The sequence below is a fragment of the Tachyglossus aculeatus genome, chromosome 23 (genome assembly GCF_015852505.1).
Source record: "Tachyglossus aculeatus isolate mTacAcu1 chromosome 23, mTacAcu1.pri, whole genome shotgun sequence".
Classification (NCBI taxonomy): domain Eukaryota; kingdom Metazoa; phylum Chordata; class Mammalia; order Monotremata; family Tachyglossidae; genus Tachyglossus; species Tachyglossus aculeatus.
The window spans coordinates 38,925,080-38,952,411 of NC_052088.1; the positions used below are offsets into that span (position 1 = coordinate 38,925,080).

The 27,332-nt window shown below is 49.3% G+C and overlaps 1 protein-coding gene across 1 annotated transcript in view; it reads left to right on the forward strand.

The window, feature by feature from the left end:
* Nucleotides 1-27,332, forward strand: part of ADAMTS6 (ADAM metallopeptidase with thrombospondin type 1 motif 6) — a 209,100-nt gene that overhangs the window by 127,826 nt on the left and 53,942 nt on the right. Inside the window, exons 11-13 of the mRNA XM_038765814.1 lie at nt 6,613-6,720; nt 22,416-22,561; nt 24,125-24,188. Coding sequence (XP_038621742.1) covers nt 6,613-6,720; nt 22,416-22,561; nt 24,125-24,188 — 318 coding nt within the window. The remainder of the gene's footprint in view (nt 1-6,612; nt 6,721-22,415; nt 22,562-24,124; nt 24,189-27,332) is intronic.

Here is a 27,332-nt window from a genome sequence, read left to right on the forward strand (position 1 = left end):
CGCTGTGCCGAGTGCTTAGGAAAGCACACAACGGAAGCATCCAAGGGTCGGGATCTCACCCACTGAGTCTCAAAGCCCGGATCCCGACCTTTAATTGTACGGGCCCATGCCCGGAGAACCTCGGGTTTGGCCGTTGGTTCAGGTGGGTGGCTGTGTCCGTGTCATCTCAGTGATGGCCCCCTCTCCCTTTCAGAGTAGCACCGTCCTGTGCTCGTTGAACGTGTCTCTCCCCCCTCACTGGACCCACCGTGCAGAACGCTGTCCTGGGTGTCCGCCCCGGGCGGTGCATTGTATTGATCACCTCTCTAGGACCTGCTTAAGAGCATTCAGTAGAAGTGAAAGCCATGGTCCCTGCTCTCAAGAAGCTTACAATTTAATGAGGGGGGGCCCCTCAGAGCAGAGCTGCTGGGACCCCAGCCCACTGACATTCTCTCCTTGGTCCAGGTGTTGTAATAATAATAATAATAATGGTATTTGTTAAGCACTTACTATGTATCTACTTGGGTAGATACAAGGTAATCAGGTTGTCCCACGTGGGGCTCGCAGTCTTCATCCCCATTTTACAGATGAGATAACTGGGGCACAGAGAAGTTAAGTGACTTGGCCAAAGTCACACAGCTAAGTGGCAGAGTCAGGATTAGAACCCGTGTCCTCTGGCTCCCAAGCCCGGGCTCTTTCCACTAAGCCACGCTTCTTCTCTCTGTAGTGATGGGAGTCTCCTCCCCACTCCTGCAGGGGATTACCTCCAGCTGCGGCCAGCAATAAAGTAGCCTCCTACCCTCAGAAGGTGCCCTACTTCAGTCCTTTTTAAAGTTCTCAGTCCCATTCGAGGAGAGCGGGAGAATTAATTAAGGCTTTAGAGTCAATCAGTCACATTTATTGAGGGCTTACTGTGTCCAAAGCACTGTACTAAGTGCTTGGGAAAGTACAGTATAACAGCATTGGTAGATACGTTCCTTGTCTGCAGTGATCTTACAGTCTAAAGGGGGAGACAGACATTAATATAAATAAATTATACGTATGTACCTAAGTACTGTGGGGCCGAGAGAGGGTTGAATAAAGGGAACAAATCCAAGTGCGAGGGAGACGCGGAAGGGAGTGAGAGAAGAGGAAATGAGGGTTTGGACAGGGAAGGCCTCTCGGAGGAGATGTGCCTTCAGTAAGGCTTTGAAGGTGGGGAGAGAGATTGTCGGATACGAAAAGAAGGCATTCCAGGATGTGGGCGAGAGGTCGGCAGTGAGATAGACGAGATTGAGCTACAGTGAATCAATTGGCATTAGAGGAGCAAAGTGTGCAGGCTGGGTGGTAGTAGAAGAGCGATGATGTGGGAAGGGTCAAGGTGCTTCATGGTTTTAAATACCACTGAGAAGTTCTAAAGAGCTGGAAATTGGGCTCCCAAGGAAAGGTGAAAGGAAGCTAGCCGGGTCTACCTGATCGGAAAGCTGAAGAAGGCTGAGCACCAAAGGTCAGGCTCACCTTACGGATCCCCACCTGCTCTGAGGCAGAGCTGAGCTGGCTGGCTTGGCCTTGGCCTGTGGGAGAGCTGAAGGTCATTCATTCAATCAATCAATCAGTCATTTATTGAGGGCTTTCTCTGTGCAGAGCACTGTACTGAGTGCTTGGGAGAGTACGATACAACAATCAACAGATACATTCCTTGCCCACAACGAGCTTACAGCCTAGAGGGTCCTATCTGAATACCAAATATAATAATAGTTGCATTTAGTCATAATAATGATATTAATAATATATTATTATATAATAATGATATTAATAAAACTAGTATTATTATTAATGATGGCACTTGTTAAGCACTTACTTTGTGCAAAGCACTGTTCTAAGCACTGGGGAAGTTACAAGGTGATCAGGTGGTCCCACGGGGGGCTCACAATCTTAATCCCCATTTTATAGATGTGGGAATTGAGGCCCAGAGAAGTGACTTGCCCAAAGTCACACAGCTGACAATTGGTGGAGCCGGGATTTGAACCCATGACCTCTGACTCCAAAGCCCGTGCTCTTTCCACTGAGCCATGCTGCTTCTCTATTTGTTCTCTATTTGTTAAGTGCTTACTATGTACCAAGCACTATATTAAGCTGGGTAGATGCAAGATAATCAGGTCCCACTGAGGGCTCACAGTTCAAGAAGGTGGGAGACTAGGTATTGAATCCCCGTTCTGCAGATGAGGAACTGAGGCACAGAGAAGTGAAGCGACTTGCCCAAGGTCACACAGCAGGTATGTGACAGAGCCGGGACTAGAACCCACGTCCTCTGACTCCAGGCCTGTGATCTTTCCCCTGGGCCAGGCTGCTTCTCCAAGGAAGGTGTTTTTTGAAGGAAAAGTATCCTGACGGGGAGATCGGTTGAGCTCTGGTCTGGGCTTTCACCCCCCTCTCCACCCTCCGACCCCCATGCAGCCCTCACCAGTGTCCCCCTTTCCTGTTTGGCCTGATTCCTCATCAATCGTATTTATTGAGCGCGTACTGTGTGCAGAGCACTGTACTAAGCGCTTAGCACTGATTCAGCCACCCCATCGCCAGCAGGGAAGCGTTGGACTAGATGATCTCCGGAGGACTTCACTCTTCATTCTGGCAGGAGTCAGATTGGCCAAACCTTTTACGGGGAGGCAGTGAGCGGGAGTGGGTTTCATTTGCTCTTCTTCCTCTCCCGTGGACCCGGCTCAGCTCAGAGCACAAGCCGGGAGCCGTCAAGATGGCGGGACGGGTTCAAACTGGTCAGCTTTCCCATGCCGAGCTTCAGGTTTCAGCCTGGATTTGCCGTGGGGGGAGGGAGGCAGTCAAACCATCTCATCTGTCTTGGAGGAATGAGAGTTTGCACTCACGTGTTCAGTGGCAGGTTGAGCTCTCGGCCCACATCTCAGGTTAAACGGCATTTCCTCGGTTTCCAGAGTCTCTTTCACCGAGTAATCTGCACAATAGGAATAAACCCTATTTAAAGCTGGGACAAGGATACATTATCCTCTCTCATCCTATGGCCTCTGGACACCTGGAGGGGAGCGATGTGGGGGCAGGGGGATCAGGTCACCATATGCTGGCCCGCAATCTCTTCTCTTCTGGGATAAAACAGAAGTAACCCTCTGGTCCTGACCTCCCCGGGCAGGGCTCTGTGTGATCTTCAGCTAGCGTATTGGAAACAGCTGCTAGGAGATGTTACTGACAGAGGGAGGAAGTCTGAGGAAGTGTCTCGCATCCAGAGCCCGGGGATTAAGGTGGCCTTGAGGGACATAATGCTGTGGGCACACTAATGACCCTTTTAGGGCCTGTTTTTGCGTAAATCTAGTGGACAAAAAGAGAATCATTATCTCCAGATTACTAATACGCCCTCCCCAGTGGATAGGCTAGTCATAAAGAGACATGTGGCTTGCCCTTTCATTTGGGAAATTTGGTTTTCCAGGAAGACGTGCTTAATGGTCCACTCCCCCCTTTCCTCCCCTAATTGTTCATTCCATTCAGACTGTCAGGGAAAGGGATTTTATTGGGGTGGTGGTGGTGGTGGGGTGGCTCACTCTTTAAGAAGCTCAGGAAAGCTCCAGAAAGTTTGTTTGTATTTTGTTGAGAGGAAAAAAAATCCCTTCTATAGAATGATAAATTGAGCCATTATGGTCAGAGAGGCCCAAGCTCGATTTTTCCACAGACAATTTTTCTGCACATCTGGGGAATTTCCTTAGAAAGTCCATTTCCCCCTCCTTGCTTCTCTTTCTTTTTTTATATAATTTCAGAAGGTAGTTTGTGAGATATTTCCCTTTGAAAAACATTAAACTGTTAAATGTGCCATTTTGCATGGGTGAAAACATTTGTTCCAATTATCACTTCTCTTTAGCCTTAACATATGCACTGGGGCTTTCAGCCTCCCAGATCAGGCAGACAGGAAATCTGGAAGTTGCAGTTGACAGTGTAAATAAATGTGAATATTTAAGAAGTCCTTGTTCCTCTGCACACAATAGGCTGTGTTGAAATTTATCTCAGCAGCTTGGTCTAAACACATGGGCTCGGCACTTCCAAAAGTGAGGAGAGAAGGGAGGTTCAGAAGCTGTATAATGAACTGTGATGTCTCCTTGTTGTTGTCCCTAGCCTGAGAAGATGCCAGATCCTAGGTAATGGGAAGTGAAGAGTTTATTAAATGGGACAAGAAAATCCCCACAGGGCCACCTTTTTATTTGAAATCCCTGCAAATCCTGCAGGATCAGTCATCACACTAATCAAGTGCTGTAGTGCAGGAAGCCCCGATATGCTAAGCATGGAGACAATTCTGGACAAGGGAAGTGGTTGAAGAGTGGGAGACAGAGACAGATAGACACACAGAGAGAGAGAGAGGCATCTTTAAATAAATTTAAAATGACAACAGAAAAATATCAGTTCATCCCTGCCTGAAAAGGCTGGCACTCCATCTCATCTTCCTCTCCAACTCTTCCTCATCTTCCTCATTTTTGTCCACTGGAGAGACTCTCCCCCTAATGGAAATTGTTCAGCGGGTGTGAGAAACCAGGCACAGACCATTTTGCTATCGTTCTCCTGGCGCTCTCTGTGGAGTCCAAAGCTGGAGCCATGCCGGCAGAAGGATCTCAGGATATCCATAGGGAAAACGACCCTGCCGCTCCCTTGTGGAGCACACATCCTCCATCTTGGGTTGGCCTAAAGATATCGTGAGGCAAATTTTGTAGTCTCCAAGAATGATGAATTAGCGAGTAAAATAAGGAGTGCTGGGTTTGAAGCAGATTCCTTTGTTTGAGCGATTCCAGCTGAGAAAGCCAGGGATCCTAGTGATGGGGAGGGTGAGAACAATGATGGGGTTCAGCTCCTCCTGGAAGTTTGGGGATCACCCTCTGCCACTGATCTGGTTTCCTGTGGGGGTGACGCTGCTCCTGTGTTCATTCATTCCTTCAATCGTATTTATTGAGCGCTTACTGTGTGCAGAGCACTGTACTAAGCGCTTGGGAAGTCCAAGTTGGCAACATATAGAGACGGTCCCTACCCAACAGCGGGCTCACAGTCTAGAAGGGGGAGACAGACAACGAAACAAAAAATATTAACTAAATAAAATAAATAGAATAGATATGTACAAGTAAAATAGAGTAATAAATATGTACAAACATATATACAGGTGCTGTGGGGAGGGGAAGGAGGTAAGGCGGGGGGATGTGGAAGGGAAGGAGGGGGCTCAGTCTGGGAAGGCCTCTTGGAGGAGGTGAGCCCTCAGTAGGGCTTCGAAGGGAGGAAGAGAGCTAGCTTGGCGGATGTACAGAGGGAGGACAGTTCAGGCCAGGGGGAGGACGTGGGCCGGGGGTTGACGGTGGGACAGGCGAGAACGAGGCCCAGTGAGGAGGTTAGCAGCGGCAGAGGAGCGGAGGGTGCAGGCTGGGCTGGAGAAGGAAAGAAGGGAGGTGAGGTAGGAGGGGGCGAGGGGATGGACAGCCTTGAAGCCGAGAGTGGGGAGTGCACTGCACTCAGTCTCTGGGCCACCTGGCAGCAATTGGTACCTAACCAAGGGCATGGGAGGAGATGACCCTCCCCTAGGGGTGCAGCCTTGGCCCCAGGAGACAGTCTGGGACAGCTCTAAATCCAGGTCGAGTACCGTTCCAGTACTCACCTGAGTCTCGACCGCCCAGAGGAATCCTGAGCCAGGAGCCAGCGAATGGCGGCCCTGCCAGGACTTGGCGTCGGTCACTTCTGATCCCCAGCCAGGCGGTCAGCGGGAGGACAGGCCGGGGCTGTCCAGGCTAGAATGCTTAGAGAGCTCATGAAAAGAGCCACGGAGAGAGGAAGGGCTCAAAGTGCAACTGTGACTATCCTGTCCACCTGCTCACGTGTGCACAGCACACGCACACACAAACACACACATATGCACACATACATCAGGGTCAGAAGTAGCCAGTTTATCTTCCCCTGGTCTGAGGCTTCCCTTGCCATTCATTAGCTCTAGGGGAGAAATCCAGATTGACAATATCTTCATCGCCTCACATAGAACCCATGCCAGTCTCTGTAATAAGAACAGAATGAACCATCTTCCTTCCTCGTTTCTGAGGAAATGTGTCTCCCCCCCCCCCCCCCCCAAAAGATGGGGGAAAACTGAGGCAACCTAGTAGATATTTAAAATATTTAAAAGTATCTGACGAACATCCATCACCATCCCCACCCAAGGAGGGTGAAATCCTTTCAGCAGACTTTCCCAATGGAACTTCTCTTCCCCATAGACAGGGAAGACACTTTCTGTAATATACTACAACAGGTCCTGCCGGGTTGGATTGGCAGAATAGCCTTAGACAGAAGGTTGTGGCTTTTTAAAATGACACCAAAATGTCCCATCGTTAAGTGATGTCCCAGGACTTAGACCGTGAGCCCTATTTGGGGCGGCAACTGCCTGATCCGATGATCCTGTAGTTACCTCAGCACTTAGTACAGTGCTTGGCACAGAGTAAGCGCTTACCGAATACCGTGATTATTGTCCCCCTTTGCTTCGGCCTATTAACAGCCCTGTCCATTCTCATTGTCTCTTTAGGAAGTAAGTCTGTCCGCGCTCGTGTGTCGGTTTTTGGAGAGGCTGGAAACCGCTGGAGACTGTAATTCTAACGACCCCGCTTTGGCCTCCTCCTCCAGGAAGTGTGTAGAGAGCTCTGGTGCCTCAGCAAAAGCAATCGCTGTGTTACCAACAGCATTCCTGCCGCAGAGGGAACCCTCTGTCAGACGGGGAGCATCGATAAGGGGGTGAGTGTCCACGCTTTACTCTTTCTCTCTGGTGCTGGGATGAATGTTAAAACCCTGGCTTCCGCCCCACCCACCCCCGGGCCCTTCTGATCTGAGGATGCCTGCCTGCGTCTCGTGGGATTGGGGTGTGTGGGGAGGCGGATGGTGGCACACGTCTGTCTGGCGGTTTCGGAAGAAACGGTCAGAGTGCCCATGCTGCGGCACAAACTGGGGTTTGGCCAGACTGCCCCCAGATTTGGTGAGAAACTGTTGCCTTATTCTCTATTCTTGACACACACGTCCAGGCACGGTAGCCCTGGGAATCCCTAAAGGGAAGTTTATTTCTCTCCCAAGCTGTGTGGCTTCACAATTGGAGGGGCTCCCAGTCGGAATTTGATAACTGGATGATGGTAATCGTAATAGTGGTGGCGATGATGTTGGTATTCATTAAGGGCCTGCTCTGAGCCAAGTGCTGTGCTAAATGCTGGGGTGAATACCAGAGAAGCCGATCAGACACAGCTCTTGTCCCATGTGGGACTCACTGCCTAAGAGGGAGGGGGAACAGATGTCTCAGACCCGTTTTGCAGATGAGGAAAGAGAGGCCCAGAGAGGATAAAGGAGTTGACTACCGTACACAGCAGGCAGGAGGTAGAACACGGACTAGAACCTGGGTCTCCTGATTCCCAGCCCCAAGATCTTTCTTCTACTTCACACTGCCTCCCCATTCATTCATTCATTCATTCAGTCATATTTATTGAGCGCCTACTGTGTGCAGAGCACTGTACTAAGTGCTTGAAAATGTAAGTAGCATGTAAGTAGCAAGGATCTAGCCATTGTTTAGGGGTTTGGGAGTGGGGGAATAATAATAATGATGGCATTTATTAAGCACTTACTATGTGCAAAGCACTGTTCTAAGCACTGGGGAGGTTACAAGGTGATCATGTTGTCCCGGGGGGCTCACAGTCTTAATCCCCTTTTTACAGATGAGGTAACTGAGGCACAGAGAAGTTAATTGACTTTCCCAAAGTCACACAGCTGAAAGTTGGCAGAGCCGGGACCCCATGACCTCTGAATCCAAAGCCCGTGCTCTATCCACTGAGCCACGCTGAGTAGTTTTCTTCCGTCGGCATGGTATTTGGCACGTGTGGCTATATAAGTGTCTCACTTAAAGAAATGCTACAGCTTTTTCCCTTGTCCAATTTCAGAATGTACCCATTGGGCTTTATGAGTTGTTTTTCCCCTGAAAAAGCCTGTCGTCACAAAAGGTTTTATACCTAGAATTTGAAGTCCAGGTCAGGAAATAGCAGGAAAGAGGAAGGAGAATGGGAAAATAAATGGGTTCCCAGAAAATAGAAATCAGAGCCGAAGTAGCTCTAGTTTCGTCTGTCAGACTTCCAGAAAAGCTTCGTCTTACATAGGCTCGCTCAAGCTGCCCCAAGTCATCACTGGGCCCTGGCATCCGTCCCCCTACCCACCCAGCCCCAGGACGGGGCACACGGTGACTCTGTTGCCTGTTCCCAGTTCCCATTCCCGCTGCGCTCCCTGGGCCACTTTCAACCAGGATTACACTGCGCCGCAGTGTGCAGCCCAATGTTTCATTCAAGACAGTAGGATGTTCTGGGGCAGCTGCCGTAGTTTCTCCGTCCTTGCCCCTGGCTTTCCCTACGGGCCCGTGGCCGGGCTCGCATGGGTGGCTTCTCAGTGCCCAGTTGAAATGTTGGTAAACTATGCTAAATATGTGAACTGGAGGGTGTCATTTTTAAAAGAGAAAAGGTCCTTTCTGGAGACCTCGTTGTTGGCCAATAAAAATACAGAGAGTTGCACACACACGTACACACAGAAAGTGCCTTTTTTTTTTATTGGAGTAGTAGAAAATATTAGGAGCCTCACTCTTGAAACAACAGTCTGGGTTTATTTTGGATCCGACGACTCTTGTCACCGGCAAGAAGTAATTTACATTGAGAAAAGATTTGGGGAGAAACTGTTGCTTTATTCATTCACCTTAGGTAATAATTGCTCCACGCTTCAGACTGTTGTCTCTAGCTAGGCTGTTATAGAAAAGATCATCCCTGATCTCCCCAGCTCTTTCATTCAATCGTATTTATTGAGCGCAGAGCACTGTACTAAGCACTTGAGAAGTACAAGTTGGCAACATGTAGAGACGGTCCCTACCCAACAATGGGCTTACAGTCTAGAAGGGGGAGACAGACAACAAAACAAAACATATTAACAAAGTAAAATAAATAGAATAAATATGTACAAATAAAATAGATAAATAAATAAATAGAGTAATAAGTACGTACAAACATATATACATATATACAGGTGCTGTGGGGAGGGGAAGGAGGTAAGGCGGGAGGGATGGGAAAAGTTGGGAAAAGTCACCTCCTTATAGGAGAACAGATGAAAACCTTCTGGACCCCCTAAGAAACTTTTTCTAAATTAGGAATTCCAGAGAGTCTAAGTCCTGCCAGATCAGGAAATCAGAAAATAAGTTACATCCTAACTGCATCTCTATGCGATACTTTCCTCCTCAGTAGTAATCGCTTCAAATTCCTGCCCTATAGTGTTGAGGCTATATGTCTCTATGGTCAAACATTCCCCTCATTGGTACATATTGTATGTATTCACATAATTGGCCCATTTTTTGCCCAATTTTTATTCCACCTGCTTGTACCACCTTATCCTATATCCTCATCCTTCTCCTCTTCTTCCTATCCTGGTGTGGCAGCTATCACTGCTTACAATTAGGTGATTCCCAAATACAATCTTCTATTTCCTTCTCAAAATCTGGGGTAGGGGAATTATGCAGTGGAGGCAACCTGATGAGTAAATGCGGTACATTTATTAAACGACCATGTGTACAAAGCACTGAGCAAGGTGCAAAAAAGTGTTACACTCAGGAAGCCCAGAATCTACCATGGGGAGTCACGACATGTAGAAAAATAACTTTAGGGAATCATCAGTCATTTCTGTGCTGTGGGACCTTGGGCGAGTCATTTCACTTCTCTGTGCCTCACTTCCCTCATCCGTAAAATGGAACTTGAGACTGTGAGCCCCACATGGGACAGGGACTGTGTCCAACTGGATTGGTTTGTATCCTCCCCAGTGCTTTGTAGTGTATCTGGCACATAGTAAGCGTTTAACAAATGCCATCATTATATAGTTCTACACCCTCCACCTTTCCTCCAATGTGACGGGAAAGAGTTAACTTAGAGCGAAGATGCCCCTCACCCCAAGGAAGATACCTGTATATATGTATATATGTTTGTACGTATTTATTACTCTATTTATTTTATTTGTACATATTTATTCTATTTATTTTATTTTGTTAATATATTTTGTTTTGTTGTCTGTCTCCCCCTTCTAGACTGTGAGCCCGCTGTTGGGTAGGGACTATCTCTAGATGTTGCCAACTTGGACTTCCCAAGCACTTAGTACAGTCCTGTGCACACAGTAAGCGCTCAATAAATACGATTGAATGAAGATATATTAATCAATCAATCAGAAGTATCTCTTGACCACCTATTATGGGCAGAGAGCTTGGGAAAGTACAGTACAGCAGAGTTGGCTGATACCTTCTCTGCCTACAAGAAGCTTATAGTCTAGAGAAGCAGCTTGGCTCAGTGGAAAGAGCACGGGTTTGGGAGTCAGAGGTCATGGGTTCTAATCTCGACACCCGCCACTTAGCTGTGTGACTTTGGGCAAGTCCCTTAACTTCTCTGGGCCTCAGTTCCCTCATCTGGAAAATGGGGATTAAGACTGTGAGCCCCACGTGGGACAACCTTGATTACCTTGTATCCCCCACAGCGCTTACTATGTGCACTGGGGAGGATACAAACAAATCCATTTGGACACAGTCCCTGTCCCATGTGGGGCTCACAGTCTCAAGTTTCATTTTCCGGATGAGGGAAGTGCTTGGCACATAGTAAGCGCTTAACAAATGCCAACATTATTAGTATTATTAGAGGGGGAGGCAAACATTAATATAAATAAATTATAATGTGTAATTTAAAGATCCGTATGTGCTGTGGGGTTGAGGATGGGGTGACTATGAAGTGCTCACATGTCACAGATTCAAGTACATAGACGATGCAGAAGGAAGCAGGAACGGGGAAAAGGGTTTCATCGGGGAAGGCTTCTTGGAGGAGACGTGGCCTTAATAAGGCCTAGAAGGTGGAGAGAGTGATGGTCTGGCGTATATCAATCAATCAATCGTATTTATTGAGCGCTTACTGTGTGCAGAGCACTGGACTAAGCGCTTGGGAAGTACAAGTTGGCAACATATAGAGACAGTCCCTACCCAACAGTGGACTCACAGTGTAGAAGGGGGAGACAGAGAACAAAACCAAACATACTAACAAAATAAAATAAATAGAATAGATACGTACAAGAAAAATAAATAAATAAATAAATAAAGTGATGAGTAAAATAAATAAATAAATAGAGTAATAAGCAAAATAAATAGAGTAATAAATAAATAAATAGAGTAATATGGAGCAAGAGGGCTCCATATGGAGCAAGAGGGCTCCAGGCTAGGGAGAGGATGTGGGAAAGGGGTTGGTGGCAAGATAAATGAGTTTGGGGCACAATGAGTAAGTTGGGGCTAGAGGAGTAAGGTGTGCAGGTCTGGCCATAGTTGGAGATTCGTGAGGTGAAGTAGAAGCATCGTGGCTCAGTGGAAAGATTACGGGCTTTGGAGTCAGTGGTCATGGGTTCAAATCCCAGCTCTGCCAATTGTCAGCTGTGTGACTTTGGACAAGTCACTTCACTTCTCTGTACCTCAGTTACCTTGTCTGGAAAATGGGGATTGACTGTAAGCCCCCCGTGGGACAAGCTGATCACCTTGTAACCTTCCCAGCGCTTTAAACGGTGCTTTGCACATTGTAAGCGCTTAATAAATGCCATCATCATCATTATTATTATTATTAGAAGGAGGCAAGCAGATAGTGATTTAAAGCCAGTGGTATGGGGTCTCTGACGTGGAGATGGATGGGCAGTCATTGGAGGTTTTCGAGGAATGAGGCGACATGGGCTGAACGTATTTTTAGAAAAATGATCTGTGTAGCACAGTGAAGTATTGACAAGTGAGGAGAGATAGGAGGCAGGGAGGTCAACGAGGAGGCAGAGGCAGTATTCAGGGTGGGAGAGGACAAGGGCTTGGATCATTCATTCATTCAATCGTATTTATTGAGCGCTTACTGTGTGCAGAGCACTGTACTAAGCGCTTGGGAAGTACAAGTCAGCAACATATACAGACGGTCCCTACCCAACAACGGGCTCACAGTCTAGGAGGGGGAGACAGACAACAAAACAAAACATGTGAACAGGTGTCAAGTCATCAGCATGGTAGCAGTTTGGATGGAGGGGAAAAGGGTGGATTTTATCAGTGTCGTGAAAGTAGACCCGACTGGATTTGGTGGTGAATCTAATGTGTGGATTGAGTGAGAGCGATGAGTCAAATACATCAAGTTTACAGGTTTGTGAGATAGGGAGGATAGTGGTATTGTCTACAGTGATGGGAAAGACATGGGGAGGACAGTTCTGAGGAGGGGAGGAGGTACCAGGGGAGAGAATGGAAATTATGGAACCCATGATGAGAGGTCAAGCCAAAAAGGGAAACAACAAGATGCGGATTTTCATTCCCCGTCTTGTTCAGCTCCATTAAGGGACTGCCATATTGGAATGGGATTCTCCCATCATGGTCCAAACCAAATGTAACTGAAATAGTGCATCGGGAATGAGCTTTGAAATGAGTCTAGGGATTCTCAGTAGAGGGAGTGGGGAAAGAAAGCACCAGGTCTTCACACCATCGAAAAGATGAGCCTTCAGAAGGTCTTGAGTGTGTTTCAGCTAGCATCATCATTGTGTCCTTGGTGGTTTTTAATCAAGTACTTATTGAATGCAAAGACCTGGTCTGGGAGCTTCAGGAATAGAAGACATTACCCTTGTCCTGGAAAACTTCTCATCTAAAGGAAAGATAGACAAGTATAGGCAATGCCCACGAGAAATAGTTAAGTCTGTGAGCACAGATAAAAATGAAATGCGCAGCCCTTTAGACTGTACGCTCACTGTAGGCAGGGAATGTGTCTGTTCATTGTTGTGTTGTACTCTCTCCTGCACTTAGTACAGTGCTCTGAATACAGTAAGCACTCAGTAAGTACGATTGACTGAGGATGATGAAATAAAGAAAGCGATAAGTTGACTCAAAAATGCTGCAGTAGCTGATGGGGTGGCCAGGATCCATCTGGGAACGTCTCACAGAGGCCGTGGTTTTCTAGAAGGACTTTGAAGGATAGCAGGGTCAGGATTTGCCGAACCTGAGTTGGGAGGGAGAGAGAGGTCCTGGGAGGAAAGAAATCCAGGAAGAGTCAGTCAGGGGAAAGACAATTGCTTGGGAGAAGCAGAGCCCCCAAGATGAGTCAGAGATGGAGCAGAGGTAGATCAACTTGAGGAAGCCAACTCACATCGAGGCTTGATGCCCACTGTCAGGGATTATGGCATATGGGACCAGTTCTATTGCCGATCTTTAAGGAGAGGGAGCCATGCGTTCCCATTGGCGTTTTAGGAAAATCGGTCAATCAGTATTTATTGAACACCTGCTGTGTTCAGAGCACTGAACTAAGAAGTAGGAGAGTAGAGCTCAGAGACGCAATCGCTGCTTTTGAGCAGGTTATGATTTAGCCGACGATGACCTGGGCACAGCATTCGTTCATTCAGTCGTATTTATTGAGCACTTACTGTGTGCAGAGCACTGTACTAAGCGCTTGGGAAGTACAAGTTGGCAACATATAGAGACGGTCCCTACGCAGCAACAGGCTCACAGTCTAGAAGGGGGAGACAGACAACAAAACATGTGGACAGGTGTCAAGTCATCAGAATAAATAGAAATAAAGCTAGATGCACAGCAGAGCCCAGTATTAACTGTTGATAAAGATAGGAAGAATTAAAGGACACAGTCCCTTCTCTGCAGTATCTGGACGGGAAGGGTCTCTCTCGTGATGATGAGTTTCCGTTCTCTTGAGCCAGCGGTCGGGTTGGCGTCCTGCTCCCAGGAGGAGCCCAGTGAGGGCAGCTGTTGATGAAGAAACACTGCTGTTGGAATTAGGAGAGTTTGGCTTGCTTTGAGGTGCGGTCCTGGTCCTGGAAATAGAAAGAACAAGTTTCCAGGGCCATTCCAGGCGCTGCTGTTTGCCGGAAACGTTGATGGGCACCCTGGGAACTCTGACCCTTCTGGACGCAAGAACTGTTACCTGGGATGGATTTGGGGGAGGGGGCCCTCACTGCCCTTACTTCCCCACTCCCCACCTCCTTCTCTCGCTGGCCCCGGGGCAGAAAACATAAATCAGGCAGACAGAACATGAAAGGACGTCCACCCTGTCTGGCCAGTAGGGTCATCAGTCGTCATCAATCGTATTTATTGAGCGCTTACTATGTGCAGAGCACTGTACTAAGCGCTTGGGAAGTACAAATTGGCAACATATAGAGACAGTCCCTACCCAACAGTGGGCTCACAGTCTAAAAGAGGAAGACAGAGAACAAAACCAAACATACTAACAAAAGAAAATAAATAGAATAGATATGTACAAGTAAAATAAATAGAGTAATAAATATGTACAAACATATATACATATATACAGGTGCTGTGGGGAAGGGAAGGAGGTAAGGGGGGATGGAGAAGGGGACGAGGGGGAGAGGAAGGAAGGGGCTCAGTCTGGGAAGGCCTCCTGGAGGAGGTGAGCTCTCAATAGGGCCTTGAAGGGAGGAAGAGAGCTAGCTTGGCAGATGGGCAGAGGGAGGGTATTCCAGGCCCGGGGGATGACGTGGGCCGGGGGTCGATGGTGGGACAGGCGAGAACGAGGTACGGTGAGGAGATTAGCGGCAGAGGAGCGGAGGGTGCGGGCTGGGCTGGAGAAGGACAGAAGGGAGGTGAGGTAGGGTCACGTCAGAGATGCTCAGTTTTAAAAAATAAAACGTTCCCACAAAAAAAGTGAAAGTGGGAGGAGACCTGCCCATGGGCTGGAGGGACGGTGATCCCCTTGAGTCCCGGCTGCCAGCCACATGGGGCCTGTGCCTGGTGGCACCGTGGCACCAGTGCTCCATGCAAGAACGGGATCCGTTCCAAGCACTTTTACCAGATGGAGGAAGGGATGGACGGGGCCAAAAAATGAAAAACAGATCTCTTGTTTGAGGCATGTACGGATGTTGGGTGGGGGTGGGGTCTTCCATTGCTCCTTGAACCCATGGCAGCGTGTCTTGCCAGGCAGAGATGGAATAAGAACCATATGGTTCGAGGAGGAGCGTCCTCGGGACCGGGAGACCCTCTGATCCTGGGTGTCCACCCGTCCGAAACTACCAGTCCAAGAATGGGAAGAAGGAGAGAACGAGGGCCTGGGGCAGGACTTTCAGAAGAGGACTGTCCCCTACTACCGCTACTGTTGTACGCTTGGTGTGGGCAGGGAATGCGTCTGTGTACTGTTACATTGTACTCTCCCAAGCGCTTAGTACAGTGCTCAGCAGCAGTAAGCGCTCAGTAAATACAACTGAATGAATAAGATGTGGGGGCCTAAAGTGTAAGCTCCTTGAAGGTGGGGAATGTGTCTTCCAACTCTGTCGAATGCTCATGAGCACTTGCTTAATACAGTGCTTTGCACCCAGTAAATACCACCGACCAATCGATTAACTGAGCTGGAAGTGCCTCCTTGCCAGCTTCGACGATGGCCCTGGATACTCAAATAATAATAATAATGATAATAATCACAGTTCTTACTAGAGCCCTGGGAGGAGTCATTGGTTGTGGATGAGACGCTCATATTTCTCATAATGTTGAGTGCCACACAGTATCAACTCTAGCGAATATTCCTCTCAATCAATCAGTTGTATTTATTGAGCGCTTCCTGTGTGCAGAGCACTGTACTAAGCGCTTGGGAAGTACAAGTTGGCAACATATAGAGACAGTCCCTACCCAACAGTGGGCTCACAGCCTAAAAGACTGTCCCAAGCACTTAGTATAGTGCCTGGCCCACAGCAAGCGCTCAGTAAATACCATTGATTGATTGATTGGTTTGGGGAAGACTAGGAGATGATGCAGGTGAAACCCCGATATTGCTCTTCCCCTATCCCAAGATGGTAGAGTGTTAAGCGGAAGAGTGGTAAACGAAGTCTAGTTTCCTACAGGAAATCATATACAATGAATTAATTCACAAACTTGACCCATTGATAACAGTAATAATTGTGGTATTTGTTAAACACTTATTATGTGCGAGGCACTGTACTAAGCGCTGGGGTGGATACAGCATCGATATAAATTGGTCTGTTGACATGGTTCAATAGCAGTGAAAATATCAATAATCAAAGATTTTGAGTTTGATATATGTATGGGCACATATATATCATTTTCACATGTCGGTTTCCACCTCCCATTCAGCAAAAAGGGCCCTGGGGTTAACCATTATCTTTGCTAAACTGAAATGGCTTTTGGTCAATATATTCGAGTCAATCTGTATACTGCAAAGTTTGAGGAAGGAGAAGAGGATGGGAAGTGTTTCAGTCGATGAATCTGACGGGCTGGGAAGCAGTATGGCTTAGTGGAAGGAGAATGGGCCTGAGAGCCTGAGTCTGCTACTTGTCTGCTGTAGGATCTTGGTTTCTCTGTGCCTCAGTTGCTTCATCTGTAAAACGGAGATTCGATCCTACTCCCTTTGACTTAGACAGAGAGCCCCATGTGGAACTGGGACTGTATCCATCTTGACCATCTTGTATTTACCCCAGTGCTTAGCACAGTGCCTGGCACATAGCAAGTACCGTTAAAAATAGGAAGAGAAGAAAAGTTTACAGCTGTTATCCTCAGCTCGCATCCCAAAAGAACGGCAGTAATAATGAAACTGGTTGCCCAGCCAGATGTGAGCCCATTGTTGGGTAAGGACCGTCTCTACTCTGGGAAACAGCGTGGCTCAATGGAAAGAGCACGGGCTTTGGAGTCAGAGGTCATGGGTTCAAATCCCGGCTCCTCCACATGTCTGCTGTGTGACCTTGGGCAAGTCACTTAACTTCTCTGAACGTCAGTTACCTCATCTGTAAAATGGGAATTAAGACTGTAAGCCCGACGTGGGACAACCTGATCACCTTGTATCCCCCCCAGCGCTTAGAACAGTGCTTTGCACATAGTAAGGGTTTAACAAATGCATTATTATTATTATATGTTGCCAACTTGTACTTACCAAGCGCTTAGTAGAGTGCTCTGCACACAGTAAGCACTCAATAAATACGACTGAATGAATGAACCTCAACGTGACAGAGAAAACCGAGAATATCACATCAACCGCAAGTGACTGCTAGGGAACCTGTGAAAGCTCTGTATCAGGAGCCCTTGGGTGTTTTAGGGCTCCATAGAAGTGAAACTTCACCCGGTCCATGCCCCTAGTACTGTTGGTGCCAAACTGTAGCCTTGCCATTTCCACCGTTCTGGGGGCCTGGAAGGGAAGAGTCTCTCAGAAGCCTTACATGGAGACCCTGGAGGCACCTGCTCTGATTTCGGACCTGGCAGAATGGAAGGAAGTCCCGTTTCCCACGGCCGTGCTTATGCAGCTCCAACTGGAAGCGGCAAGCTTTGTGCCAGCTGATCGGCCGGGCTGCGGCCCTCAGCCGAGGCCGAGCCGGAGGGGAATTCTCCAGCCTGGCCGCTCATCCCCCTCCCCGGACAATCCACCCTCCATGCTGCAAGGTCCCCCGAGTTAAGAGCCCCTCAACAGATCAGCGTTCCACAGAGCACTCTCCTGCCCAATTGGGAGAGTATGGTGGATGGAAAAGACACAATCCCTGCCCTCCAGGAGTTTACAATCTTGCAAGAGAGATGGGCTGATTGACTGACAGGAGGAAAATGAAAGTGGAAAAATGGCTAGGTGAACAATACTTAAACGGTAGAGTGATAGGTACAAAAGTGGTCCCGGTGACTATGAGAATTCCCAGTGGGAATTGAGTCAGTGGGATGTGGATTGCTTGACATGCCCTCCTCCTCTCCTGGAGGGGCTGATTTGCGTATCCCCCTCTAGACTATAAACTCATTATGGGCAGGGAATGTGTCTGTTATATTGTTATATTGTACCCTCCCGAGCACACAATAAACATTCAGTAAATACGATTGACTGATATCCTTTGACTTTAGAGGGGATGAAGACAAGACCATAAAGGGGAGAGGAGTCAGAAGCTGAGGAATGTTTTTATGGTATTTTAGCACTCACTATGTGGCAGGCATTGTATTAAGCGCTGGAGTAGATGCAAACTAATTTAGTTGAACACAGTCCATGTCCCACATGTGAGTCTCATAATATTAATCCCCATTTCACAGATGAGGTAACTGAGGTGCAGAGATGTTTAATGGCTTGTCCAAGTGGTGGAGTGGGAATTAGAATCCAGGTCCTTCTGTCTCCCAGGCCTGGGCTGTAGCCCCTAAGCCACGCTGTTTCTCCTTGAGATTTGAGATTTCTTACTGCTTTTTGGATCCTTGGCTAGCTCTGCCCAGCCAGTGAAAAGCTATCCAGCTAGGTCTGGTATTTATTAAGCATTTCCTCTGTGCCAAGCACTGTGCTAAGTCTGGGGTAGACCGGGGTTAATCAGATCAGCACAGTCTTTGTCCCACACAACCTGAGAGGGAGGGGACAAGGGAAGGGGGTCTTATCCCCATTTTACAGATAAGGAACCTGAGGCCCAGAGAGATTCAGTGATTTGCCCATGGTCTCACAGGAGGCCTTGCCACCAGTGAAGCAGCATGGCTTAGTGGAAAGAGTACGGACTCGGGAGTCAGAGGACATGGGTTCTAATCCCCGCCCCACCACTTGTCTGCTGTGTGACCTTGGGCAAGCCACTTTTAACTTCTCTGTGCCCCAGTTACCTCATCTCTAAAATGGAGATTAAGACTGTGAACCCCACATGGGGCAATCTGATGACCTTGTATCTATCCCAGAGCTTAGAACAGTGCTTGGCACGTAGTAAGCACTTAACAAATACCATTATTATTATTATTAGGCCAGGTAGCCTCCCTTTTGGTCTAGAGTTGCTCGATGGAAACAGCCCCTCGCAGCCCCCCACCCCTGCCAACTCCCTCTTGATACTTGCCTTTATCAGGTCGGGGTCCAAGCCATTACTCGCTGACAATTAACAGGCAGCAGGCGTTTGGAGGTTAGCTGGACCGGCTGACTGCCCGAATTGAAAGAGCAAAGCTGTTCATCCTGTGGGGAGCCTCCTGGCTTCCAAGGAGCCATTAGACCCTGAGTTTAACCTTAGTGCCAGAGTTGGCATCACCAGCGACATGCTGAGAATCGTCGGCCCTACCTCCTGGCGGGTTCTTGATGGATTCTTGGCATTGGCCTTGGGATTCTCCCATTCCTTCTGGTTTGCCCCTTGTTAAGCCCATCTGTGTTCCACGACACCTGGAAGGTTCAGACTCTAATCAGCTGATTCCCGTCCAGGTTCCCAGACCCTTAGATCTAGGAACCAGAGTTTCCTGTAGTCCTCCAGCCTGGCTCTTTGTAGTCAAGCTACTCTGCCAGGTAAGAGAAGAAGAGGTGGCCAGAAAGAAAGGTTCCAAACAGCCCTCCCCACACCCGGGAAAGGCCAATCTCCCAGATCCGGAAGCCCAAGACCATGCGCAAGAAGGGCACAGGACGGGAGTAGCTGGAAACTTCCCGGGAGGCTGAGCCTCAGAGGGCCTTTTCTCGAGACAGCTCTACTCCGACACCACGAAGGAAGTGAAGTAAGGAATTCAAGCCCTGCTTCACCCACAGGGAAACGGAAGCAAATAAAAAAAAAGGGTGGCGGCAAACAAAAACCCACCCAGATTATTCAATCATTCAGTCAATCGTATTTATTCATCCTGGGCCTTGCAGGTTGCCAGGGTCAGAGCTGGGATTAGCCATTAAAGATTAACTGACTCCAGGAGGGCTTTCCTCCCCTGGACCTGCTCTCCACCCCACAGCCGGACGGGGAGATCACTTCCTTTTTTTCCCCGCGGGCTGCTCCACACCCGATCCATCCGACTGAGGCTGCTGAGGTAGATGCCTGTTGGTGACAGTTCTCTCAATGCTGCTAATTCACTCCAGGAACACCTGCCATTGGGGGCCCTACCACAGACAGAACTGTGTACAAGCCACTGCCATTAAATGGCTCTGGAACAAGATCCTCCCCGAGGGGAGACTCATTTTGCGGAATGGTTTCCCGTTGTCTCCCTCGGAGAATCTACCCCAATAATGACGCCGGGAGCACCGGAGCGGCTTGCCGGTCTCTGAGTTTGCAGTGCTTTCCTTTGGACCCCCGGGAAAAGAAGCAAACAACGAGCCACGTGGCGCGGGAGTAAGCGAGGGGCGCTTCCCGGGGGCAGCTACTCGGCCCCTGGATTTTATGTGCAATAATAGTTCTGGAATTGATTTAGAACTTACTAGGTCCCAAGTCTTGTGCTGAGAATCAGATCGGAAACAGCCCTTGACCCTCACGGGGCTCAGAGTGTAAAAGGAAGGGAGGGAAGGGATCTTCACCCCCATTTTACAGATGTAGAAACAGCGAATGAGACCCAAGGTTGTCCAAGGTCCTGCAGCCAGCCAGTGGTGCCGCCGCCCGGGGACTTGAACCTGGCTGTCGTGACACTCGGCTTTGTGCTCTACCCCCTGGGCCACGGTGTTGTCGGGGGCGAGGCTGGGACTGGAATTCCAGTTCTTTCAGGTTGACGGACGGCGGCATTTTAAAACGATGCCATTCTCTAGGCCTGAGGGAGAACCTTGGGTGTTTGGGCCGGGCTACTGGGGTTGCTCTTTGCTTCTGCGGCTGGTGGGATCAGGCAACCCCTCTGAATGGGTGGGTGTCAGCAGCTCCATTCATTGTCATATTTATTGAGTGTTCACTGCGTGCAGAGCACTGTACTAAATGCCTGGGAGAGTACTATAAACAGTAAGCAGACACATTCCCTGCCCACAGCGAGCTTATAGTCTAGAGGGGGAGAAGGCAGGGGCCACACTTCCCCAGCCCCCCGGGCTCCCCCGGCCTCCAGACCCACACTGTCGGAGAGACGCCATCGCCAGGGAGCTGGCTGGGATCGGGGAGCTCCTGCCGGCCCTCCGTTCTTGGCCGCGACCCCCAGAGTTACCGTGCTTGGGGAAGGGGAACGTGTGCATCTCGGCCAAAGCCCACAGTGCTGGCGGCGGTTTCCTTGGGCGTCTCGTTGTTTGGCCATCCCAAGCAGACCCTCAGCGGCAGCCTGCGATTGTCTGAGTTCAAAAAAAAAAAAAAAAAGAATTACGGGATTTAAAAAAAAAAAAACCAGAGAAAGACAGCCTTTCAGTTGACCATATGCTGCGAATAAGATTTATCATTCTGGAGTTATGAGCTAAGTCTAATATGTCTGTGTCATGGCTTCCTGCGTATGTGCAGTTTGTGTGGTTTATTATACGGCGGGAGGGCGGCGGGAGGGGGAGTCTGAACGTTTTCCTTTCAGTATTCCAGGACACATGTGCAGGCAGGGGCCGTCCACATGACCGGGCTGTGTGTATATAATGATTTTCTGTACGCGGCCTGGATCTTGGCATGGCCGTTATTATGTCTGCAGTCTTCATGTAGATGAAATACCACAACAAATTCCTTTACCATTGTAGCCTAAACCAGACTCACACTCTCGCGCTCTCTCTCTCTCTCTTTCTCTCCCTTGCTCTCTCTCCCTTTCAAGAAAAAGCAATTACCATCATAAAAATTCCTTAGCAGGGAACTTTCCATGTTGCACTATCATTCCACGAGTTTAATAATAGTGGGTTTAAAAAAGCACTTTTTACTACGAATCTAAATGTCTCAAAAGACTTTGGAGGTTTTCAGCCCTCCACCCAGAGAACAGTGGGGTGCACTGGGAGACGAGGAGGAGGAAGGGAAAAGAAGGGAAAGGAGCGGAGGCCGCAGAAGCCACTCCGAATGGTTGGAGCTCCTGGGGCGGGGAGGGATTTATCAGTCAGAGCTTAAGGAAAGAGAATTAACCAATCTGCCGCGCGTTCTCCCATGTCCAAATACAAGCTAGAGAAAGGAAAGAACAGGGCTGTCGTCTGGTATGCAAGCGCGGATGCCTATAACTGATCATTGCCCGACCCTTCACTCTGTTCTCTGTTCTTATACCAACTCTGTGTACTCTCCCAAGTGCAGCATGGAACAGTAGATAGAGCATGGTTCTGGGATTCATAAGGTCCTGGGTTCAAATTACGGCTCTGCAACTTATCTTCTGTGTGGCCTTGGATAAGTCACTTAACTTCCCTGTACCTCAGTTACCCCATCTGTAAAGTGGGGATTAAGACTGTGAGCCCCATGTGGGACCTGGACCCTGTCCAAACTGATTTGCTCATATAATAATAATAATAATGGCATTTATTAAGCGCTTACTATGTGCAAAGCACTGTTCTAAGCACTGGGGAGGTTGCAAGGTGATCAATTTGTCCCACGGGGGCTCACAGTCTTAATCCCCATTTTACAGATGAGGTAACTGAGGCAAAGTATCCATCCCAGTGCTTAGTATAGTGCCTGGCACATGAAAAGCGCTTAACAAATGCCAAAGTTATTACTGTTATAATTATTACAGTACTCTGTACACAGTAAGCACTCAATAAATACGATCGGTTGATTGCCTGACTCCTTTCCTGCCCTGAAAGCCTGCGAGCCATCGGTAACTGTGTGCTCTCTGTGCCCTCTTCCAGTGGTGCTACCAGGGCGAGTGCGTGCCCTTTGGGACGTGGCCGCAGAGCCTGGATGGAGACTGGGGCCCATGGTCGCTGTGGGGCGGCTGCAGCCGGACCTGCGGCGGTGGTGTCTCCTCGTCCCTGCGGCACTGTGACAGCCCAGCGTAAGTAGCCCAAGTAAGCCGAAGCCAGCTCCGGGACCCCGGCGGGAGGGGGACCCCCACGCCGCGACCCCTCGGGGGTGCGCTCCGGACGCTGGGAGCCGGAGAGATGGGCTCACCCACCGCCTCTCCTCCCCTGTGCTGGGAGCAGTGAGGGTTGGATGGGTCTTCCCCCAGTCTTCCCCCATGTCCCCCTGAGCGTCTGGTTCATGGTGCTCCCACATCCAGTTGCGGTTAAGGGCCGGCACCTCCTTGCATGACCAGGTGTCCCCATGGCCCAGGAAGAATCGGGCCTGCCCCATTGGCACCTGAGCCTTGGGGGTGTGGAGCGGGGTTGGCCCTCGAGGGTGGGAATCACCACCAGGCTCTTCCCACCTCTGCTTTCCACCTGGCCTCCCACCTTTCCCAGCCGTGCTTCTCCCACCGTTTGAAAGAAAGCCAGGTGATCTCCTTTCCCGGGGCCCCTGAAATATCTGGCTGGAAAAACAAAACCCCTTCTGGGCATTTCTTAGCACCCCTCTTGTCGGCAGCTGTCTTGGAGGACTGCACCGATTGACCGCTCCACAGCCAGTCTCCCGGCTCTTCTCCCGCTCCATTTGTTCCGTGGTGTTCCACTCAGGCAGGTGGAATTGCCCTCTCTTAGAATGAGCACTTGTCTAGGGACACATTCGGGGACTGGCCCCTTGCTCAAGTTAAATTTGGGACAAAATGGTGAGAGGAAGATGGATGACCTTCCCGCCTCCATGACCAGACCTGACCGCTCCCCTCAGGGCTCGGGGCAGCCCCTCTGCCCCTAGCTTTGGCAGGATCCGGGTCAGGGGCATCAGCATGTGAAGCCAAGCTCCAGCTCAGGGGGAATTTTGGAGGCCCCGGAGTACCGACCACCGAACAGGACCCCCAGGTGCACGCTCAGAGGCCCAGCGATTGTTTCTGGCAGCCGTTGGAAGCTGCTATGCTGAACCAATCTGACCCTCTGTGTTACCAAGCTCAGCACCCTACTTCAGCTCACAGTTAATGTCATACGAGAACCAGAGACTCACATGGGAGGAAAACACTTCTCTCGCTCTCTCGGGAGCAGCCGAGGCCAAGTCTGGCCATGAGCAGGGAGGATTGAGCCATGGACTCACTGCAACTTACAGCAGTGGGTACCTCTGTGTTGAGAACTTTCCTAATTGCCCATTCTAAGGAACATCAAGGGGCCTTGGATTTGTGAGTCTCAGGTGACCTTGCCCCGTGAAAGAACTGTCAAATCTGGGATTTCCTCTCAATCAGTCCAACTCACCACCTAGGCCCTTTTTCGTGGAGAGTCATTTGCAAACTGCAAGCAGAGAGAGGAGGAAGAGGAGGGGGAGGAAGAGGCAGGGATCGTTAAATGATCCTCCTGAGCTCTGCTCTCTTATTTAATGGCCCAAGCGCTCTCTGCCCGTTCCGGATGGTTCAGAAGCGTTCCGTGTAAACTTTAACCCGCGCCTGTTTTAGAACAGGCCTCGATCCAAGCAGTGTTGGTATGTGTGCCCACGGGTAAATACCTGTCATACTCACATGGAAAAAAATATATTTTTTCAGACCTTCAGGTGGTGGAAAGTATTGCCTTGGCGAGAGGAAACGATATCGCTCCTGTAACACAGATGTAAGTGAGCTAAACTCCGCTGTGAATAATCAGTCATCCGGGCCTGCTTCTTTCTGAGAGTCCCTCGGGGCTCCTCTGACTGTCCGCTTTGCGTCGTAGACCAAAAGGCCAGAGAGGCGATTTAGGACGCGGTTCTATGGAGTGGCTGTTGTGCGTAACATAATTGGAGATCACTCAAGCAGTATTTATTGTGACCTTACTGTGTGCAAGAGTACTGTACTGAGCGCTTGGGAGAAGATGCCATCTCTGCTCATCACCCATCCACATGTGCATGTGTGTGCTTGGCTTAGGCAGGGAAATGAGGTGTGTATGGAGGGGTATACCTAAAGCAGAGGGTATCTTTTGTGGAGGGAGAGAGAGAGAGAGAGGCATGGGCTTATTGTTGCCTGTTTTCAGTCTGCCGGGGGATTGCTACTGCAATGTCATCTGTCCCTAGTGGCCTGCTCCTTTTTAACGAATTGAAGAGTAGGAAATGAGCCCACATTTCCCTTTTTCCTCTTTCCTTTTTCTAAAATAGTGAAACCTTTTCATCATTACCAAATGCTAAAGCTTTCCTCAGGTTCCCATGTGAGCCTGGCAGTGGTCCGGGCGCATTCTTATCCAGTTGAGCTGTTGTTGCCCCTCCCCTCTAGAAGCTCTCTATCTAAGACCGCCAATGGGAGCGGGGTCCGGGACAGACAGATAGACTCCGGCCCTGAAGTCTGGGGAGCGTCTTTGAGCTAGCACAGTCAGAACAACCACAGGAATTGGTGGAGGAGCAGCGTGGCTCAGTGGAAAGAGCCCGGGCTTTGGAGTCAGAGGTCGTGGGTTCAAATCCTGGCTCTGCCACTTGTCAGCCGTGTGACTTTGGGCAAGACACTTCATTTCTCTGGGCCTCAGTTCCCTCATCTGTAAAATGGGGATGAAGACTGTGAGCCCCTCATGGGACAACCTGATTACCTTGTATCTATCCCAGTGCTTAGAACAGTGCTTTGCACATAGTAAGCGCTTAACAAATACCAGCATTATTATTATTATGGGGCCCTGGTTTGGCCAGGCAGCTGGGCTTTGCTGGTCTTGCCCTTGCTTGGAGGAGGGAAAGGGGATGTTGGCGAGAGGCAGGAGGGAGGGTATGCCTTGCCTCAGGATCAGTGCCGGAATTGAGCCCACTGTGGGCAGGGAATGAGTTTGCCAGGGAAGAGTAGGGTGGGTGATCGGGTGGGAGGGATGGCTGAGGGAAGAGAGGTCACCAAGGTAGCTTGGCAGGGAGCTTTCAGATAGAGGCCCACATTTGGACTTGGTTGGGGTCAGGGAGTAGGGCTTTGACTGGCCCCTGGGGCTCCTGAGAAAGTCCGGCTTGACCGGTGTCCACTTTGGCCAAGGCTGACGAGGTCAACCCCACCTGGCTCTGAGTGGCTCCTTGTCAACTCCGAGTACTGAGCAAGTAGGTGCCTGGCGTGGTCGAGGGGAAGTGAAGCAGCTTTTGTCCCTCAGCCTTCCCTCTCCTCCCGCCTTGTCAGCTGGATTTCCCAGGAAGAGTTTCAGAGACCGTTTGCCCTGTCTAAAACAGTTGTTCAATCTGCAGGGAAGACAGAATTAGGGTCAAAGCAGTGGGCGGGGGCAAGGCTCAGAGCAGGTTACCTAATGAGATGTCGGCCCAGCGGGAAAGGGGGGTTCGGAAGAGTGGAAATATTTGCCAGCCCAGTAATTCAGCCTCTAAACCGCTCCCTGCCTAAACCAAGCCCCCAGTGACATTGGTTCAAGGGCCATTTTGCGCCCCGGGCCAGTGGCCTCTATTCGCTGTACTCCAGGGAGTCCTGGGTGGTGGGTGGAGACTGCAGCCGGAGCAGCAAAGGGACTCTGTTGCAAAGGAACAGTCCTGGATGGTGGAATCCATTGAGAAGGAGGTTCATTCATTCATTCATTCATTCAGTCGTATTTATTGAGCACTTACTGTGTGCAGAGCACTGTACTAAGCGCTTGACATAGGTTGACATAGGCTCAGCAGCTGGCCCCTCTCATGGGATGCGGGGAGTTCTGGTTGAGTAGGATTTTATTTTAGAAATGATGATCTGTAAATTGATTAGCCAGATCATTATTTTTCTAAAAATAACAATATTCATGATAATGATAATGGTATTTATTAAGCGCTTACTATGTGCATTGCACTGTTCTAAGTGCTGGGGAGGTTACAAGGTGACCAGGTTGTCCCACAGGGGGCTCACAGTCTTCATCCCCATTTTCCAGGTGGGGGAACTGAGGCACAGAGAAGTTAAGTGACTTGCCCAAAGTCACACAGCTGACAATTGGTGGAGACAGGATTTGAACCCACGACTTCTGACTCCAAAGCCCGGGCTCTTTCCACTGAGCCACGCTGCTTCTCTTAATAATAATAATGATAATGATAATAGTGTTAGTAAATAGTGGTGTTTGTTAAGTGCCCACTATGTGCCAAGCACTGTACTAAGCACTGAAGTAGAGACAAGGAAATCAAGTTGGACCCAATCCCCGTCCTACATGAGGCTCACGGTTTAAATAATAATAAATAATAATAATGGCATTTGTTAAGCGCTTACTATGTGAAAGCACTATTGTAAGCGCTGGGGGGGGATACAGGTTGATTAAGTTGTCCCACATGGGGCTCACAGTCTTAATCCCCATTTTACAGATGAGGTAACTGAGGCTCAGAGAAGTTAAGTGACTTGCCCAAGGTCACACAACAGACATGTGGTGAGGCTGGGATTCGAACCCATGACCTCTGGCTCCAAAGCCCGTGCCCTTTCCACCGAGCCATGCTGCTTCCTAAAGGGGAGGAAGAAGTGGGTATTGGATGCCATTTTGCAGATGGGGAAACTGAGGCTCTGAGAAATGAAATGACTTTCCGTAGGTCAGACAGCAGGCAAGTCATAGTGGATTTCCACAGGCTGAGGTAGTGTGATTTTTTAATCTCCATGTCACTCGGAATGTGAGGCGAATAAATAAGAACGGAGCTTTTTCTGTAACAAGGGTTGGCTGCGTAGTCTGTTGTTGCCCTTTAACTTCTTCTTATCTCTCGGAGTGTCTGAGCTGGTTCTGTCTTGTGTATTTAAACTCTGTTATCCCAAGGGAGGAGGAGGAGGAGTTGGGGCAGGTTGAGAGGGGAGCCTCCCCCTCCTCCCAAGATGA